The sequence below is a fragment of the Neophocaena asiaeorientalis genome, unplaced genomic scaffold (assembly GCF_003031525.2).
Source record: "Neophocaena asiaeorientalis asiaeorientalis breed wild unplaced genomic scaffold, Neophocaena_asiaeorientalis_V1.1 scaffold91, whole genome shotgun sequence".
Lineage (NCBI taxonomy): Eukaryota > Metazoa > Chordata > Mammalia > Artiodactyla > Phocoenidae > Neophocaena > Neophocaena asiaeorientalis.
The window spans coordinates 678,376-695,009 of record NW_020173198.1 but is presented as its reverse complement, the minus strand read 5'-3'; the positions used below and the strand labels follow the sequence as shown (position 1 = coordinate 695,009).

General features: G+C 36.6%; 1 protein-coding gene across 1 annotated transcript in view; it reads right to left on the bottom strand.

Moving 5' to 3' along the window:
* SEPTIN14 (septin 14) overlaps positions 1 to 14,609 on the bottom strand; it is a 41,206-nt gene extending 26,597 nt beyond the window's left edge. Inside the window, exons 1-4 of the mRNA XM_024744443.1 lie at positions 14,555 to 14,609; positions 11,326 to 11,394; positions 2,302 to 2,422; positions 1,731 to 1,926 (exon numbers count right to left, since the gene is read on the bottom strand). Coding sequence (XP_024600211.1) covers positions 1,731 to 1,926; positions 2,302 to 2,422; positions 11,326 to 11,394; positions 14,555 to 14,557 — 389 coding nt within the window. The 5' untranslated portion in view covers positions 14,558 to 14,609. The remainder of the gene's footprint in view (positions 1 to 1,730; positions 1,927 to 2,301; positions 2,423 to 11,325; positions 11,395 to 14,554) is intronic.
* Between the last annotated feature and the right edge of the window lie 2,025 nt (positions 14,610 to 16,634).

Below are 16,634 nucleotides of genomic sequence, written 5' to 3'. Positions count from 1 at the left end.
AAGAAAGAGTACCAAAAAAAAAAAAAAAAAAAAAAAATCAAAGACAAATAGAGACTCCTAACAGCAGCAAGAGAAAAAAGAAGTGTAACCTATAAAGAAACCCCCATTAGGCTATCAGCAGATTTCTCAGCAAAGACCTACAGGCCAGGAGAGAGAAAAATAACAAAATATAAAAATTGCCAGCCAAGAATACTCTGTTTGGCAAAGTTATTCTTCAGAAATGAAGGAGAAATAAGACTTTCCCAAACAACAAAAAAGCTGAGATAGTTCAGCAGTACTAGATCTGCCTTGCAAGAAAATCTTTAAGAAATTCTTCAGACAGAAGCAAAAAGACACTAATTAGAACATGAAGACGTACAAAAATATATAACACACTGGTAAAGGCAAATATACAGATTTAGAAAAATCTAATCTGTGATAAGATAGCATGTTAACAACTTAACTAGAGTATAATGGTTAAGGACAAAAGTATTAAAAATAACTATAGTACTGTAATTTGTTAAAGAATATACAATATAAAAAGGTAAATTTGTGACCTCAAAATATAAAATGGGGAGCAAAAGGGTGAATTTTCTTATGCGATCAAAGTAAACCACCTATCAGTTTTATCTGTAAGATGTTTTATGTAAGTTTCATGACAACCACAAAGCAAAAACCTAGAGTAGATTCACAAAAGATAAAGAAAGGGAAATCAGAACATACCAGCACAAAAAATCACCAATTTACAAAGACAGAAAGAAACAGAGAAAAAAACTAAATAATGGAACTATGAAACAACCAGAACACAATTAATAAGATGGCAGTAGTAAGTCCTTACATCTCAATAATTATTCTAAATATAAATGAGTTGAACTCAGTAATCAAAAGGCACAGTTGGCTAGATGGATTAAAAAAATAAAACCCGGGGCTTCCCTGGTGGTGCAGTGGTTGAGAGTCCTCCTGCCGATGCAGGGGACACGGGTTCGTGCCCCGGTCTGGGAAGATCCCACATGTCGTGGAGCGGCTGGGCCCATGATCCATGGCCGCTGAGCCTGCGCAACCGGAGCCTGTGCTCCGCAATGGAAGAGGCCACAACAGTGAGAGGCCTGCATACCGTAAAAAAAACAAACAAACTAAATAAATAAATAAAACCCAACCATCTGCTGCTGACAAGAGACTCATTCAGCATTAAGGACACACATAGGCCCAAAGTAAAGAAATAGAAAAAGATATACCATGAAAGTGGAAATGAAAATAAAGCAGGGGTGGCTGTAAAAAAGATCCAACTGCATGCCATCTATTACAATAGAGCCATTTTATTATTTTTTAATTGAAATATAGTTGATTTACAATGTTGTGTTAACTTCTACTGTACAGCAAAGTGACTCAGTTATATATATATATATGTACATGTATATATACATATATATATATATTCTAGAAAACTATTACTTTTTTTTTTTTTTTTGCGGTACGCGGGCCTCTAGCTGTTGTGGCCTCTCCCGTTGCGGAGCACAGGCTCCGGTCGCGTAGGCTCAGCGGCCGTGGCTCACGGGCCCAGCTGCTCCGCGGCATGTGGGATCTTCCCGGACTGGGTCACGAGCCCGTGTCCCCTGCATCGGCAGGCAGACTCTCAACCACCGCGCCACCAGGGAAGCCCGTAGAAGACTCTTACTTTTTAATACATGGAGAAAGAAAGTAAGTTCCTTGAAATAAGAATAATTTTTAAATTAAAATAAAAAACCACTCACCTGCCTTCCTTGTTTATTTGATCACCATACCCCACTGTTTTCACAACAGTTAAGTTCAATTGAATATTGCTTTCCTGAAGTTCACATGTCTGAATTTTAAGTCCAACATTTGGGTAAAAATGTGAGGATTTTTTGTCTTTCAAATTAGCATTGAACAGTGTGTTGATCAATGTTGATTTTCCAATCCCAGTTTCCCCTGTATAAACATAGATACATCATAGGGGCATAAGATGTCTGAGAAGAAGTAACACCCTGACCCTCTAGGATGGTTTAAAGGGTCCCAAACACTTTAAAGACTGGAATATCCTTGAAAGTATACATGCTACTCTTGACTCCCTCCATCATTACATAATATAGAAAGATAATATACACAAAGCTATATCAGATTTTGAAAAGCACTGAAACACTTAAAGAAAAAAATGTCTAAGTAACATGACTAAAGATACAAACCAATACACACATGAAGACATAGTCTTAAATTAACAGCACCAGTATTATGCTGCTTAAGATAAGTTGAAATGAGCATTTAGGAAAATTAGGAAATAATTCATGTGAGGGGTTTGGCACTTACCCACACAGAGAATATTAAAAAAGAACCCTTGTTGAACAGATTTGTTCACCAGTTGTTGAGGCAAACAATCAAAACCAAAATGACCAAGCGTAGTTAAGCAACGGATATTATCTTCTTTTTGCTTAGAGAAAAAAACAAATACAAATATATTAATTAGAATAGAAAATGTCATTTGAAAATATGACTATAATAATATGTCAAAGAAATGGAACTGATTATCATTTGATCATCATACCTCAGATAAGACGCAAATGAAGTAAATTTGTGAGAAGAGAAATCTTTATCCAGACACACAGATTTTTGTCATTGTTTTTATAAATAGTGACTCTATCTCTGATCACACTCAGACTATGTTTCTAAACTTAAAAATAGGAAATTACAGAAGTACCACAAGAAAGCCTAGTATGTTACTATACAATAATAAATTATTTTTATAGAAAAAAAGGAAACAACATTCTTTCACTCCGTTTCAGTGTGGTAATATATTCAGGAAACCCAGTATATGTTAATATATGTAAGGAAATCAAAGTTAATTTGAACTTTTTAAGAAGCAACTAAAAACTTTGACTTCAAATTTCTTATATGCCCTCTGAGAACTTGTGTTATATCAAATTGTTAATAATACCAACCTAGAAAACTAGAAATCCAACAATATTATACATAAATTTACCAACTGATTATTTTTTTAAAGGTGGAAAAATAATTCAAAGAATGCTTAACAATCTACACTAATCTCACCCCTAGAAATCTCTCCCAAACAACTAGAAAATTTCACAAATGCTTTATGCATAAAAGTGTTCACTGTAGCTATCTAACATCCAAATATATGACTCCCTGAAATAGAATATCCAAGTAAATGATAATATATTTTTTCACGCACACACTGGGGCATTCTTAAGTCATTTTAAAAGATATTTATGAAGAATGCTTTAATAAATTGAAAAATACATGAAAATATTAAGTTAAAAAAGTAAGGTGTGAAATTGTGTGTACACTCCTAGCTTTTGGTGATAGAGTAACTTATACCATTTTACCTTTCCTTACATCAACAATTAGAAACAACTGTTTGGGGAGTTCCCTGGTGGCCTAGTGGTTCGGATTCTGGGCTTTCATGGCCGTGGCCCGGGTTCAATCCCTGGTTGGGGAACTAAGATCCCTCAAGCCGCATGGTGTGGCCAAAAAAAAAAAAAAAGGGACTGTTTGAAGGCACTGGGAGGGAAAAAGGAGGCAGAAACAAGAATAAATCACGCTGGAAATAAGGTTAGCATAAGAGGTGAAACTAGGTTTATCCATATATTCCCTTGAAGTGACTCCCCAGTAAATGAGAAACTTGGGAAGCAGAGCTCAAGCAGAATGACAGTCTTGAGCTGGGAAGTCTAAGGTCAGAAGTTGGGCTGCCAAAATACTGGGATATTGAGAAAGAAATGCTGGAAGAGCAGGCCACAGAGTGGGGAGATCCAAATCTGCAAACTTTAGAACACTTGGCTGAGTCTAACTCTGCACGTGCAGGCATGGCTACAAAGAGCTCAGTGGCAATGGAGAGAAGAGTTGGCATTCCAAAAGTGCTAAGCTGGTATTTCAGCAGTGGTCCTGGGAAGACCTGAGGAGACAGAGTTTGGAGTTTACATTTCTTCCAAGTTAGACAAGATTGGTCAACACTTTAGATAAACACTTCGGACTTTTTATTTAAATTTGTAAAAGGACTTGCTATAGGATTTAGGATTATGTTCTGAGTCAAAGGGTTACTCCCAAGTCAAAGGGTGTAACTAAGATAAACCCATCTTTACAAAGAGTATCATGGCTCAACAGTGTCCAAATGACTTGCCAGTGATCTAATTGCCTGCTAAAACAAAATTCAATACTCTTTAGAGAAATGTAATGATAGAATTCAGACTTTCTACAATACCATCCACAATGCTCAATGCATAATCAAAATTGCTAGATTTGAAGAAGCAGAAAAAAATCTGTCTCATAGCCAAGGAAAAACACAATCAATAGAAATACCCACACAATGAGGATATTGGAATTGGCAGACAAATACTATAACTATTATGAACATGTATAAGAATCTACAGAAAAAATGGGTTTAATGGATGAAGTGATAGGTAATTTTAGATACATGAAAGATGATGATATAGGAGTCAAAGCATACCACCAAAAAAAGTCATCAAATCACAAAGGAAGACAGCAAGATAACAAGAACAAAGCAATTACAAAACAATCAGAAATAATTAACAAAATGGCAGTAGTAAGTCCTTACCTATTGATAATTGTTTTAAAGGTAAGTGAATTAATTCTCCAATAAAAGGTCACAGAAGATTGAATGGATTTTAAAAAATCAAATGATATGCTGCCTACATGAGAATAACTTTAAGAACACAACAGACTGAGAGTAAAGGGATGGAGAAAGATATTTCAAGCAAATGGTTACCAAAATAAAGCAAAGGCAGCTATACCTATTTCAGACAAGATAGACTAAGTTATAATTATAAAGAGGACAACCTATCAAGAAGATGTATTTATTATAAATATGCACTCAGTACCTAAATATGTAAAGCAAATACGAGCAGAACTAAAAGGAGAAAGAAATAGCAATGCAATAGTAGCTGGGGACTTGAATACCCCACTCTCAACAATGGATACATCATCCAGATGGAGAACCAATAAGGAAACAGCAGACTTGAACAATGCAATAGACTGAATGGACCTACTAGGCATATACAGAAAGTTCCATCTAACAGCTGCCTACTACACATTTTTCTCAGGTGCACACAAAATATTTTCTAAGGTAGATCATATATTAAGCCACAAGACAAGTCTTGATTAATTCAAAATGATAGAAATAATATCAAGTATCATAATGATATGCAAGACATTTACACTGAAAACTACAAAAGAATGATAAGAGCGATTAAGATTGAACTAAATAAATGGAAATATATATCATGTTTACACATTGAAAAAACCATTAATATTAAGATGTTCTTTCACCTCATATATATTCAAATGCAATTTTAAAAGCACAGGAGAATCTGTTTAAATGGCACCTACTGGCCAAATGTTGCATATTTGAGCATCAAAATTAACTATGAGATTGCTGTTCTTCATATTACAATTTCATGTTCCTTTCTACATGCCTACCCCTTCCTGAATCACCCTGCTATGGGACTTTTAATTGAGTTCAGTAGTAAGAGTAAAATAGGTTTACTATATCATGTTTTTAGCATAACTATTTTGAATAGTGTGGTCAAAAATATGAAATTATTTTTAAAAAATTTTTAACGAAGAAAACATAGAGTTGGTAGTCCTAAATAAGAATATGCTTCAAAGATTTTTTTAAAAACACTCTTTGCATAGAAATTAAATTATGCTATTTCTTTTTCCATAAGCATTATAATATTATAGACACAATGATATAAGGAAACATTTGTATTAATAGTTTCACTGTGATTAGTATTAGAATTCATTTAATCCTCTTATGTTAAAATAAGAGATTAAGATCCAAACAGTTTACATGATTTACCCAAAGACAGAGTTCAATACACTTTGAGCTCTTTGAGATAGAATTTTATTCATTTTATATCATTAACTCCCAGCTCACAGTAGGCTTTCAATAGCTTTTGGTTGAATTAGTGCATGCTAAATGAAGAGTGAATGGTAGGGATAGGAGCCTACCCGGGTCCTATCTGGTCTCAACCAAGAATCCAGGAATCAACCCAGAATTAATTAGTAAAAATTCCATGGGGATTTTATATTTAAAGAGAGTGTATTTAGTAATACTAAACTGAAAATACAATCAAATAAGAAATAACAAAAATTTTCAATTTGTAACTACTTGTGCTCTTAGAAGACAGCGTTTATATATGGTGGTAGATTTTGACTTCTCTACTCAAAAGAGAACATTCTGACCCATATAATCTGAAGATTATATGTAACAATAAAAGATTTGGACACTCTACTGTCCTCTCTGTCCTAGACTCCCTTGTGGCAGGCTTCTCTCATTTTAAAAACTGTAGCTTAGGGAGGTACCAGATCAAAGTGCTTTGTGTGTCCATAGAACAAAATATAGCCCATTTTCTTATCAGGAACAGACCAGAAACCTTGGCCTCATGAACACTGAGTTTTCACCCACAGAGCAAATATCGATAGAACAAGCAGGGGTTTCCATAGAATCATCACTATTACTTAACAAATGTCTTCTGACGGGCCAAAAGTTCTTTCTTATAATATTTACTTTTATAAAATTCCAAAATAATCTATGTAGAGAACTTAAATATTTCAGATTCTACTAATTTGGAATTTGTGATCTTTCAAGTCTCGTTCTTGAATTCAACTTTGCATCATCCACAAACAAAGCACAAATAAAGCAAATTAAGAATAAACAAGATAGAGATATAAAAATATATGAACCTACTATTAAAAGGATTATTTCACATGCATTCACATGAAACTGAAATGCAAATCATACATTATTTTAATCCCTCATGATATCAAGGACACACAGACTACATCTAGCAAATGGGATACTGTACATAAAGTTATAGTCTGTAAATTTATAAAAGGACTCTACAAGCTCTGACAAGCCCTGATGTTTACCCTGTATTCACTGAACTTTTTTTCCCAGTAGTATGGGGAAAGGTAGCTGAATAAGAAAAGTCACTAGTCGTTGTGAGACTTTGGGACAGTCACTGGTGCCTGTTTTCTCTTCTGTGAAATGAGAACATTTGATCAGGAGAGCTTAAAATTCTTTCACACTCTGATGTTCTATAAGTCAAAGAGTCTTATTTATGAAGAGCTTACAATTTCAATAGAATAAAAGCCATGAAGAAAAAGTTAAAATATCTATTAATATCATACTAAGTACCAAAATTACAGAAAAGTCAAAAAATAATATAGGAATTTGGAAGAAGGATAGATGACTGTGGCATAGAGTAGTTAAAAATAATTTTAGAAGATGGCAGATTGGCTCTTGAAGACAGGATAAGATTTGTATGAAGGAGGGAGGTATTATGAACAAGAGGCAAAAAAAGGACCCCAACAATAGAGAGTTTTAAATATGAGGTTAAGGAATATGGATTTTATCTAAATGGTAATGGGCAGTGGCTAGAGCCAGAGAGCCAGAGAATAGTAGAAGGAAGAAGCATTTCAAAAAGATGAATAAGGCACTAGCATGACAGTGGCCTGGAGAGGAAACTAGAGCCAGAAGATGAGTTGTGAAGCCCCTTTCCTTATAAAAATGAGTGTTCTGTTGGTGGGAATGTAAACTGATACAGCCACTATGGAGAACAGTATGGAGGTTCCTTAAAAAAACTAAAAATAGAATGACATATGACCCAGCAATCCCACTACTGGGCATATACCCAGAGAAAACCATAATTCAAAAAGACACATGCATAATTCAAAAAGACACATGCCTATCGACAGATGAATGGATAAAGAAGATGTGGTACATATATACAATGGAATATTACTCAGCCATAAAAAGGAATGAAATTGGGTCATTTGTAGAGACGTGGTTGGATCTAGAGACTGTCATACAGAGTGAAGTAAGTCAGAAAGAGAAAAACAAATATCATATATTAACGCATATATGTGGAACCTAGAAAAATGGTACAGATGAACTGGTTTGCAGGGCAGAAATTGAGACACAGATATAGAGAATAAACGTATGGATACTAAGGGGGGAAAGTGGTGGGGTGGGGGTGGGGGTGTGATGAATTGGGAGATTGGGATTTACATGTATATACTAAGATGTATGAAATAGACAACTAATAAGAACCTGCTGTATAAAAAATTAATAAAATAAAAATTAAAAAAAAAAACGAAAAATAGAACTACCATATGACCCAGCAATCCCACTACTGGGCATATACCCTGAGAAAACCATAATTCAAAAAGAGTCATGTACCACAATGTTCATTGCAGCTCTATTTACAATAGCCAGGACATGGAAGCAACCTAAGTGTCCATCAACAGATGAATGGATAAAGAAGATGTGACACATATATACAATGGAATATTACTCAGCCATAAAAAGAAATGAAATTGAGTTATTGGCAGTGAGGAGGATGGACCTAGAGTATGTCATACAGAGTGAAGTAAGTCAGAAAGAGAAAAATAAATACCGTATGCTAATACCTATATATGGAATCTAAAAAAAAAAAAGGTCCTGATGAACCTAGGGACAGGACAGGAATAAAGATGCAGACGTAGAGAATGGACTTGAGGACACGGGGAGGGGGAAGGGTCAACTGGAATGAAGTGAGAGAGTGGCATGGACATATATACACTACCAAACGTAAAATAGATAGCTAGTGGGAAAGCAGCCGCACAGCACAGGGAGATCAGCTTGGTGCTTTGTGACCACCGAGAGGGGTGGGATAGGGAGGGTGAGAGGGAGGTGCAAGCAGGAGGGGATATGGGGATATATGTATATGTATAACTGATTCACTTTATTATACAGCAGAAACTAACACAACATTGTAAAGCAATTATACTCCAATAAAGATGTAAAAAAAAAAAAAGAACAGAGCTATTAAAAAGAATTAGGTTGATCAGTATGGGCTGATATGAAAAGTTGTTCAAAGATTAGATTAGTTATTCCCTGTAAAGAGCTAGGTTGAGAGGCCTGTTATCTCTTTCTTATTGTTTGAAATTTTCTTTTAATAATGTTATTTTTAATTTCAAAAAGGAGAATAAATTAAGTTGCCAGTTGTAAAGGTTCAAAAAAAGTTTGGAAGACTACTTGCTAAATGGTTTGTAGCAAGCATTTATATATCAGATTAAAGTTCGACTAATTGGCCTTTGGGATCCACCTATTCTAAAATTTTATGATTTTAATGTCATGTAAACAGAGGAGCATTCACCGTGATTTAATGCATCAGAGGGCCCAAAGGTAATATGGGATGGGCATAAGTCAGTGGTTTAGTCACTGAGATAGGACTCTGACAGTAGTTTTGTCACCAGCAAAGCCCACTGGGGTCCCTGGGAAAAATATGATGGAATCTAGGTGATCGGATAAGGTCTAACCTCTTCTTTTGTGCTTAGTCTAATCTCACTTGCCTTAAGGGGGGCCACGCGCAGAGCCCCTACACCTAACGTGTGGGATTAGAGTTCCCAGCTCAGAACCACTGCACTCAGGACTTCCCTGGTGGCACAGTGGTTAAGAATCCACGTGCCAATTCAGGGGACATGGGTTCAAGCTCTGGTCTGGGAAGATCCCACATGCCACGGAGCAACTAAGGCCATGTGCCATAACTACTGAGCCTGCGCTCTAGAGCCCACAAGCCACAACTACCGGGCCGACGTGCCAAGAGTAGCCCCCGCTCACTGCAACTTAGAGAAAGCCTGTGCGCAGCAATCAAGACCCAACGCAGCCAAAAATAAATAAATTAATTAACAACAACAAAAAGAACCGCTGCACTCGACACCCCAACTTGGTGCTCCATATGGAGAAGCGCTGTGCATGACACCTCGATTCAAGATGATGACGGTGAACCGTGTGCAGAGATGCTGCTGCACCCGGCACTGCGGTCGCCCTCCAAGAACGCCGCCCCACTCCGCTGACAAGAACCCTATAAAGCAAGCCCGTAAACAGCTTGTTCAGGAGAGCGAGGACTCTAGAGCGAGAGCTCACACCTCTCCATTCTTTGATCAAAGAATAAACCTTTCCTTTGCTTCTGAACCAAACTGGCTCTCATTCTATTGGCTCCAATAACACCAGGCAGGAGGACTCTTGTTGGACCCCGACTCAAAAGGGTCGGTAACAATAAGATAAGTTGTAAACTTTTCTTTCGCGCTAAGTCTAGTTTCACTTGCCTACAGGGGGCCGTGTGCAGAGGCCTGCACCTAACACCTCGGATTAAAGTTCCCAGCACAGAGCCGATGGGCCCAACACCCCAACTTGGCATACCGTGTGGAGAAGCCCTGCGAGCAACACTTCAACTCAAGATAGAGGTGGGGTGCCGTGAGCACCCACGAGAACTCCGCCCCTCCCTCCGCAGACTGGAACCCTACGAAGCAGCCTGCCCACAGCCTGTCCGCAGAGTGTGTACTTTAGAGCTTGAGCTCACACCTCTCCATTCTTTAATCAAAGACTAAACTTTCCTTTGCTTCTGAGCCACACTCAGTCTCACTCCACTGGCACGAGTGACCCCAGGCAGGAGGACCCTTGTGGGGACCCGACTTGAAAGGGTCAGTAATAGTTTCAGAAAAGCAACGAAGATGAAAGTTGGATCAAATGTGATTTTTAAAGTGTGGCTGATAGAAAAATAAAGGTGGAATAAACCATTCACTTCAGAAAAGTAACTGAGAAAGAGAAGAGAAAAAATATGATCGTTTGATGGTTCAAACGAAGATACAGAAAACCATGCATGATTGGAGGAAAACACCGAAAAGAGAGCCATTAGTTATTAAGTCATAAACAAACACTACTTAACATAGCTCAATATTCATGTATCTGTTCATGTATCTATTTTGGTCAAAAATAGTTCTAAAACTCAGTTTTCACCCATTCAGATATGCTACTCTCTCTTTTAGGGTAAAATTTTATGTGAATTACTATGTTTTCCCTAGTACAGAGACGCGTCTTAAAATGGAACTTGGTTCAATCTCCCACTCAGTAAAGTAATAAAAAAGCAGCCACCCAGCCACTTCCTAAAATAACTTCATTTAAAAGTTTTTTATTATCAGTATCTAAAGGTCCACAAACATATACATCAAAGTAGCATTATTCTCCTCACCTACTGGGCGGTTCTGGAATTTTCATTTGTTATTCTTTGGTGTTAAATAGGAATAGTCTTTTGTACTACTAAAAATGTCTGCAGATGCAAGAAACATGCATCAGTTATTTAAACGATCATTGATATTTAACTCCAATCAGTATAAAAGTTAATTCATGTCCAAACATAACAAACATAAGCCTTTACCATCTAGGTCTATATCAGTTTACTGAGTCAATATTTTGAAGCTACACAATTTTGTTAAGGACAAAAAGGAGAATTCTCTTTGAAAGATATACTCAACTCTATCTTCATCATCGGGTATTTGTGTGGACATACGCATTGGTTTTTCTGCCATGTCAGACTGAAGGAGCTGAAAATAAAGAAACAAAAACCTTTAAAAGATTACTTTAAAAGGCTACTTTCCTACAATATAATTTAGATCAATAAGGGAGCCTAGTATAGACATTATCCCTGGTTTTGGCTTTCAGTCCACACTGTTAACCTGTTTTCAATTGTGGCTGCTTTGCTAGACAGGCTTCTATATAATAAATAATACTCAACTTATAATGTACAGTAATACATTTAATCATAAACATATGAAAAGCATCTAAAGAAAGGTAAACTCCCTTTTGAAATCAAAAGGACAAAGAGTATTGTTCTTCTTTAAAGAACTCTCTGGGCTTGAGAAACGGAAAAAGGGAATTTTGCTTTTCTTTTTCACTTTTTCTTTAGTGAAGTATACTTGATTTACAATAGTATATTAGTTTTAGGTGTACAACTAATAGTATATTGCTTTCAGTGATTCAATATTTTTATAAATTATACTCCATTTAAAGTTATTACAAAATAATGTCTATATTTCCCTGTGCTGTACAATATATCTCTGCTGCTTATTTATTTTATAGGTAGTTGTTTGTGGCTCTTAATCCTGTACTCCTATATCACCCCCCTTCCTTCTTAAAAAGTGCTAAAAGAACCAGGAAGACACTTATAATTACTTAACTTTCCAGAGTAGCTTATCAGGGGAGGCTGAGGTGTTAGAGTGTACTTATTGAAGGAGAATTGCGAAAGCAGAGCTTCTAAAACTCTAAACGACTCCCTTAGATGAGGAACTAAATTAATGATAGTTGTCATTTATGAAGCATTGTGCTGAGTGCTGATGTGCTCTATCTCCTTTAGTTCTCATAATAGATATGAAATACATATATTTTCATTGCCATACGCTAAAAGAGAAAATTCAGAATCAAAAAAATTAAGTAACTTACTTGCTCGAGATTTCAGCTATGCGGCAGACACAGGTCTGAACTGACTCCAACACTGGTGTTCTTTCTACTGTCCCCAGTTCTGGACCAAATATTCACTGTGTTTGCAACAGTTTGGAACAAGGGAGGAGAGGTACAAGAGAGCAAGCTGTGCTGATTTCTAAGCAACACTGCCTGAGAAGGACATGCTATCCTACTTTTGAGTATAACACAAAGATACTGAGACTATGAGGCATGTTTTAAAGGGAAATTTTATATATAAGCATAGCAAAGAGAAAAGCAAACAGAATTAAAGAATGGCTCTGTACCATGGTCTTTTCACTTGATATATCCTGAGGATTATTCCACTTTAGTATATAGATTTACCTCATTTTTTCCCTAATGGTAAATAGTGTTTTCTACTACAGGTAGTGTTTTGTTCTATGGTATGGTTTACTCTAGTCTAGTATATATGAAGGTTCTATATTAGTTAGTAGAACAATAATGGTGGGTATCGCAGTGATTTCCGAGCTTTAATTGCAATCCAACAGTGAACACTGAAACCACTGAAAAAGGGTTATTTCTTAACTTCTTATACTTATCCTACCTCAGAATTTGAAGTAAATTACTATAAATTTAAGAGTCTTGTGTTTCAGTTATACAGATGAAAAAATTCTAGAGATCTAATGTACAGCATGGTGTCTATAATTAACAATACTGTATTTTATACTTGAAATTTGCTAAGAGTAGATCTTAAGCATTCTCCTCCCCCCAACACACACACACACACACACACATGCACACGCACACACACGCACACAGTGGTAACTATGTGAGGTGATGGATATGTTAGCTTGATTGTGGTAATCATTTCACAATGTATATGTCTATCAAAACATCACATTATGCACCTTAAATATATACAACTTCTATTTGTCAATTATATCTCAGTAACTTGAAAAAAAGAGGAATTTTTAAAAAGTAAGAGTATCTCTGTGTAACTGCTGACTTTTTGGCAAGTCTGCAGAAGACGGTTTGAAAACTAAAGATTCAAGTTATTTTTTAAAACCTAATTAATGGTGCCTTAAACAAATAGGGGTTTACTTCTTTCACATAAATCTAGAGTAGAAGTTTACAAAGTATGGTCCCTGGGCCCCTGGGGATCCCTGACTCTCTTTCAGGGGGCCCGTATGGTCAACTTTTTTTTCTAATAATACTAAGGTAATTTGCTTTTTCCACTCTGTTGACATTTGCACTGATGGGTCAAAAGCAATGGTGGCTAAAACTGCTGCTACTTTAATCAAGGTAGTGAGTACCATAAAGCATTTATACCGTATACAAGTGCGAAAACAAGTTATGTGATTGTGAGAAATAGTAACTCCTTATTTTATGGAACACCAATTTCAACTGCAAAAACAACTGACAAATACTAGTTTTTTAGACTTGGTTATTCCTAAGACAGTTTCTTGAAAATGAATGAAGTGTGCTTTATAGAATGAAGGAAAATAACTGAAAATATATGTTGTAAATGATAAAATTTGAACTTTAAAGTTTTTGGAGAACTTGTATCCACTATCTTGACAACTTCCTAATACTTACAAACTTTCCCAAAAAGATTAGTGATGATATTAACAAACACAAATTTTTATATTGCATAATGAAATATATCAGCATTAAATAAACTAGGGTTTTCCAACCTCAGCACTATTGACATTTGGAGCTATATAATCCTTTGTTATGCACTGTTAAAATGTTTAGCAGTATCTCTGGCTTCTACCCAGTAGATGTCAGTAGCAACCCCAGCGTGTGACAACCATTGTCACATATTGCCAAATATTTCTAGACATTGCCAAATATTTCCTAGAGGGTAAAATCATACCCATTTAGGACCCACTGAGTTAGGTAACTCAGTAAACAGATATTTTCCAAATGGCCAGTGTGTGACATTACAAAGTCATACATGAGTTCAAGATCCATTTGGAGAGTGAGACAGACTAACAGATTGTGGTGTAAAAAACCAAAAGTATATGAATATGGTTTCAGATTCTACATTGCAACTAATCTCATCAAGTTTTGGTGGGGTATCAAAGAAGAATATTCACAATTACAAGAGAAGACTTATTAAAGGATTCTTTTTTCCAACTATGTATCTATATGAAGCCAGATTTTCTTCAGAAACATCAACCAAAACAACATATTTCAAAAGATTAAATGTAGAAACAGATATAAGGATCCAACTGTCTTTTTTCTCTTTTTATGGTATTAAAAAATACGTAACATAAAACTTACCATTTGAAGTTCAGTGGCGTTCAGTATATTCACTTTGTTGTGCAGCCATCATCTCCAGAAGTCTTTTCATCTTCTCAAATTGACATTTTGTACTCATTAAACAGTAACTAGACATCTCCATTCCACCTTCAGCCCCTGGCAACAATTGTAATGTCTGTCAATGTCCAAATTTAACTACTCTAGGTACCTCATATAAGTGGAATCATACAGTATTTGACCTTTGTTTTTTAACTTTTTATTTTATATTGGAGTATAGCTGGTTAACAATGTTGTAATAGTTTCAGGTGCACAGCAAAGGGACTCAACCATACATATGCATGTATCCATTCTTCCCCCAACCCCCCTCCCATCCAGGCTGCCACATAACATTGAGCAGTGTTCCCTGTGCTGTACAGTAGGTCCTCGTTAGTTATCCATCTTAAATATAGCAGTGTGTACATGTTGATCCCAAACTCCCTGACTATCCCTTCCACCTATCCTTCCCCCCTGGTAACCATAAGCTTTTTCTCTAAGTCTGTGAGTCTGTTTCTGTTTTGTAAATATGTTCATTTGTGTCATTTCTTTTTAGATTCCACATATAAGGGATATCATACGATATTTCTCTTTCTCTGATGGCCCAGCGGCCGTGGCTCACGGGCCTACCCGCTCCACGGCATGTGGGATCTTCCCGGACCGGGGCACGAACCCGTGTCCCCTGCATCAGCAGGCGGACTCTCAACCACTGCGCCACCGGGGAAGCCCTATTTCATTCTTTTTAATGGCTGAGTAGCATTTGACCTTTTGTGACTGAATTATTACACTTTGCATAATGTCTTCAACATTCATTCATGTAGCATGTTTCAGAATTTCCTTCCTTTTCAAGGCTGAATGATACTCTATAGTATGTATACACATATCATATTTTGCTTATTCATTCATCAGTCAACAAACACTAGGTTTCTTCCACTTTTTGGCTATTGTGAATAATGCTGTAACACACATGGGGATGCAAATATCTCTTTGAGATCCTGTTTTCAAGTCTTTTGGTGTTATCTACCCAGAAATGGAATTGCTGGATCATATTGTAATTCTATGTTTAATCTTTTGAAAAATTGCCAAACTCTTTTCCACAGCAGCTGTACCATTTTACATTCCCACCAGTAACGCACAAGAGTTCCAATTACTCCACATCATTGCCAACACTTGTACTTAACTGTTTTTTCATAGTAGCCATCCTAGTGGGTGTGACTTGGTATCTCATTGTGGTTTTGACTTGTATTTCCCTAATGATAAGTGATGCTGAACATCTTTTCATGTGCTTTTTGGTCATTTGCATGCCTTGTTTGAAGAATTGCCTATTCAAGTCCTTTGCTCATTTTAAAATCTGGTTACCTGTTTATTTGTTGTTGACTTAGAGTAGTTTTTTATACATTCTGGATATTAATCCCTTATCAGATATATGATTTGCAAATATTTTCTCCCATTTTGTGGATTGTCTTTTCAGTCTATTACTACTGTTCTTTGATGTACAAAAGTGTTAAATATTGAAGTCCAATTTATCCATTTTTTTCTTTTGTTGCCTGTGCTTTTGAGGTCATATACAAGAAATAATTGCCAAGAACAACATCATGAAGCTTCTTTCCTATGTTTTCTTCTAAGAGTTTTATAATTTTACTTCTCACGTTTAGGTTTTTTGATCCATTTCGAGTTACTTTTTTTTTTTTTTGCGGTACGCGGGCCTCTCACTGTTGTGGCCTCTCCCGCTGCGGGGCACAGGCTCCGGACGGGCAGGCTCAGCGGCCATGGCTCACGGGCCCAGCCGCTCCGCAGCATGTGGGATATTTCCGGACCGGGGCACGAACCCGTGTCCCCTGCATCGGCAGGCGGACTCTCAACCACTGCGCCACCAGGGAAGCCCCTGAATTACTTTTTGTATGTGGTGTAAGGCTAGGGTCCAATTTTATTCTTTTGCATGTGCATATCCAGTTGTTCCAACACTATTTGTTGAAAAGGCTCTCCTTTTCCCCATTGAATGCTAGCACTGACAGATGAACATTTGCAACCTATTTTGGTGAATCCCAATTAAGCAAAATGTTATCCC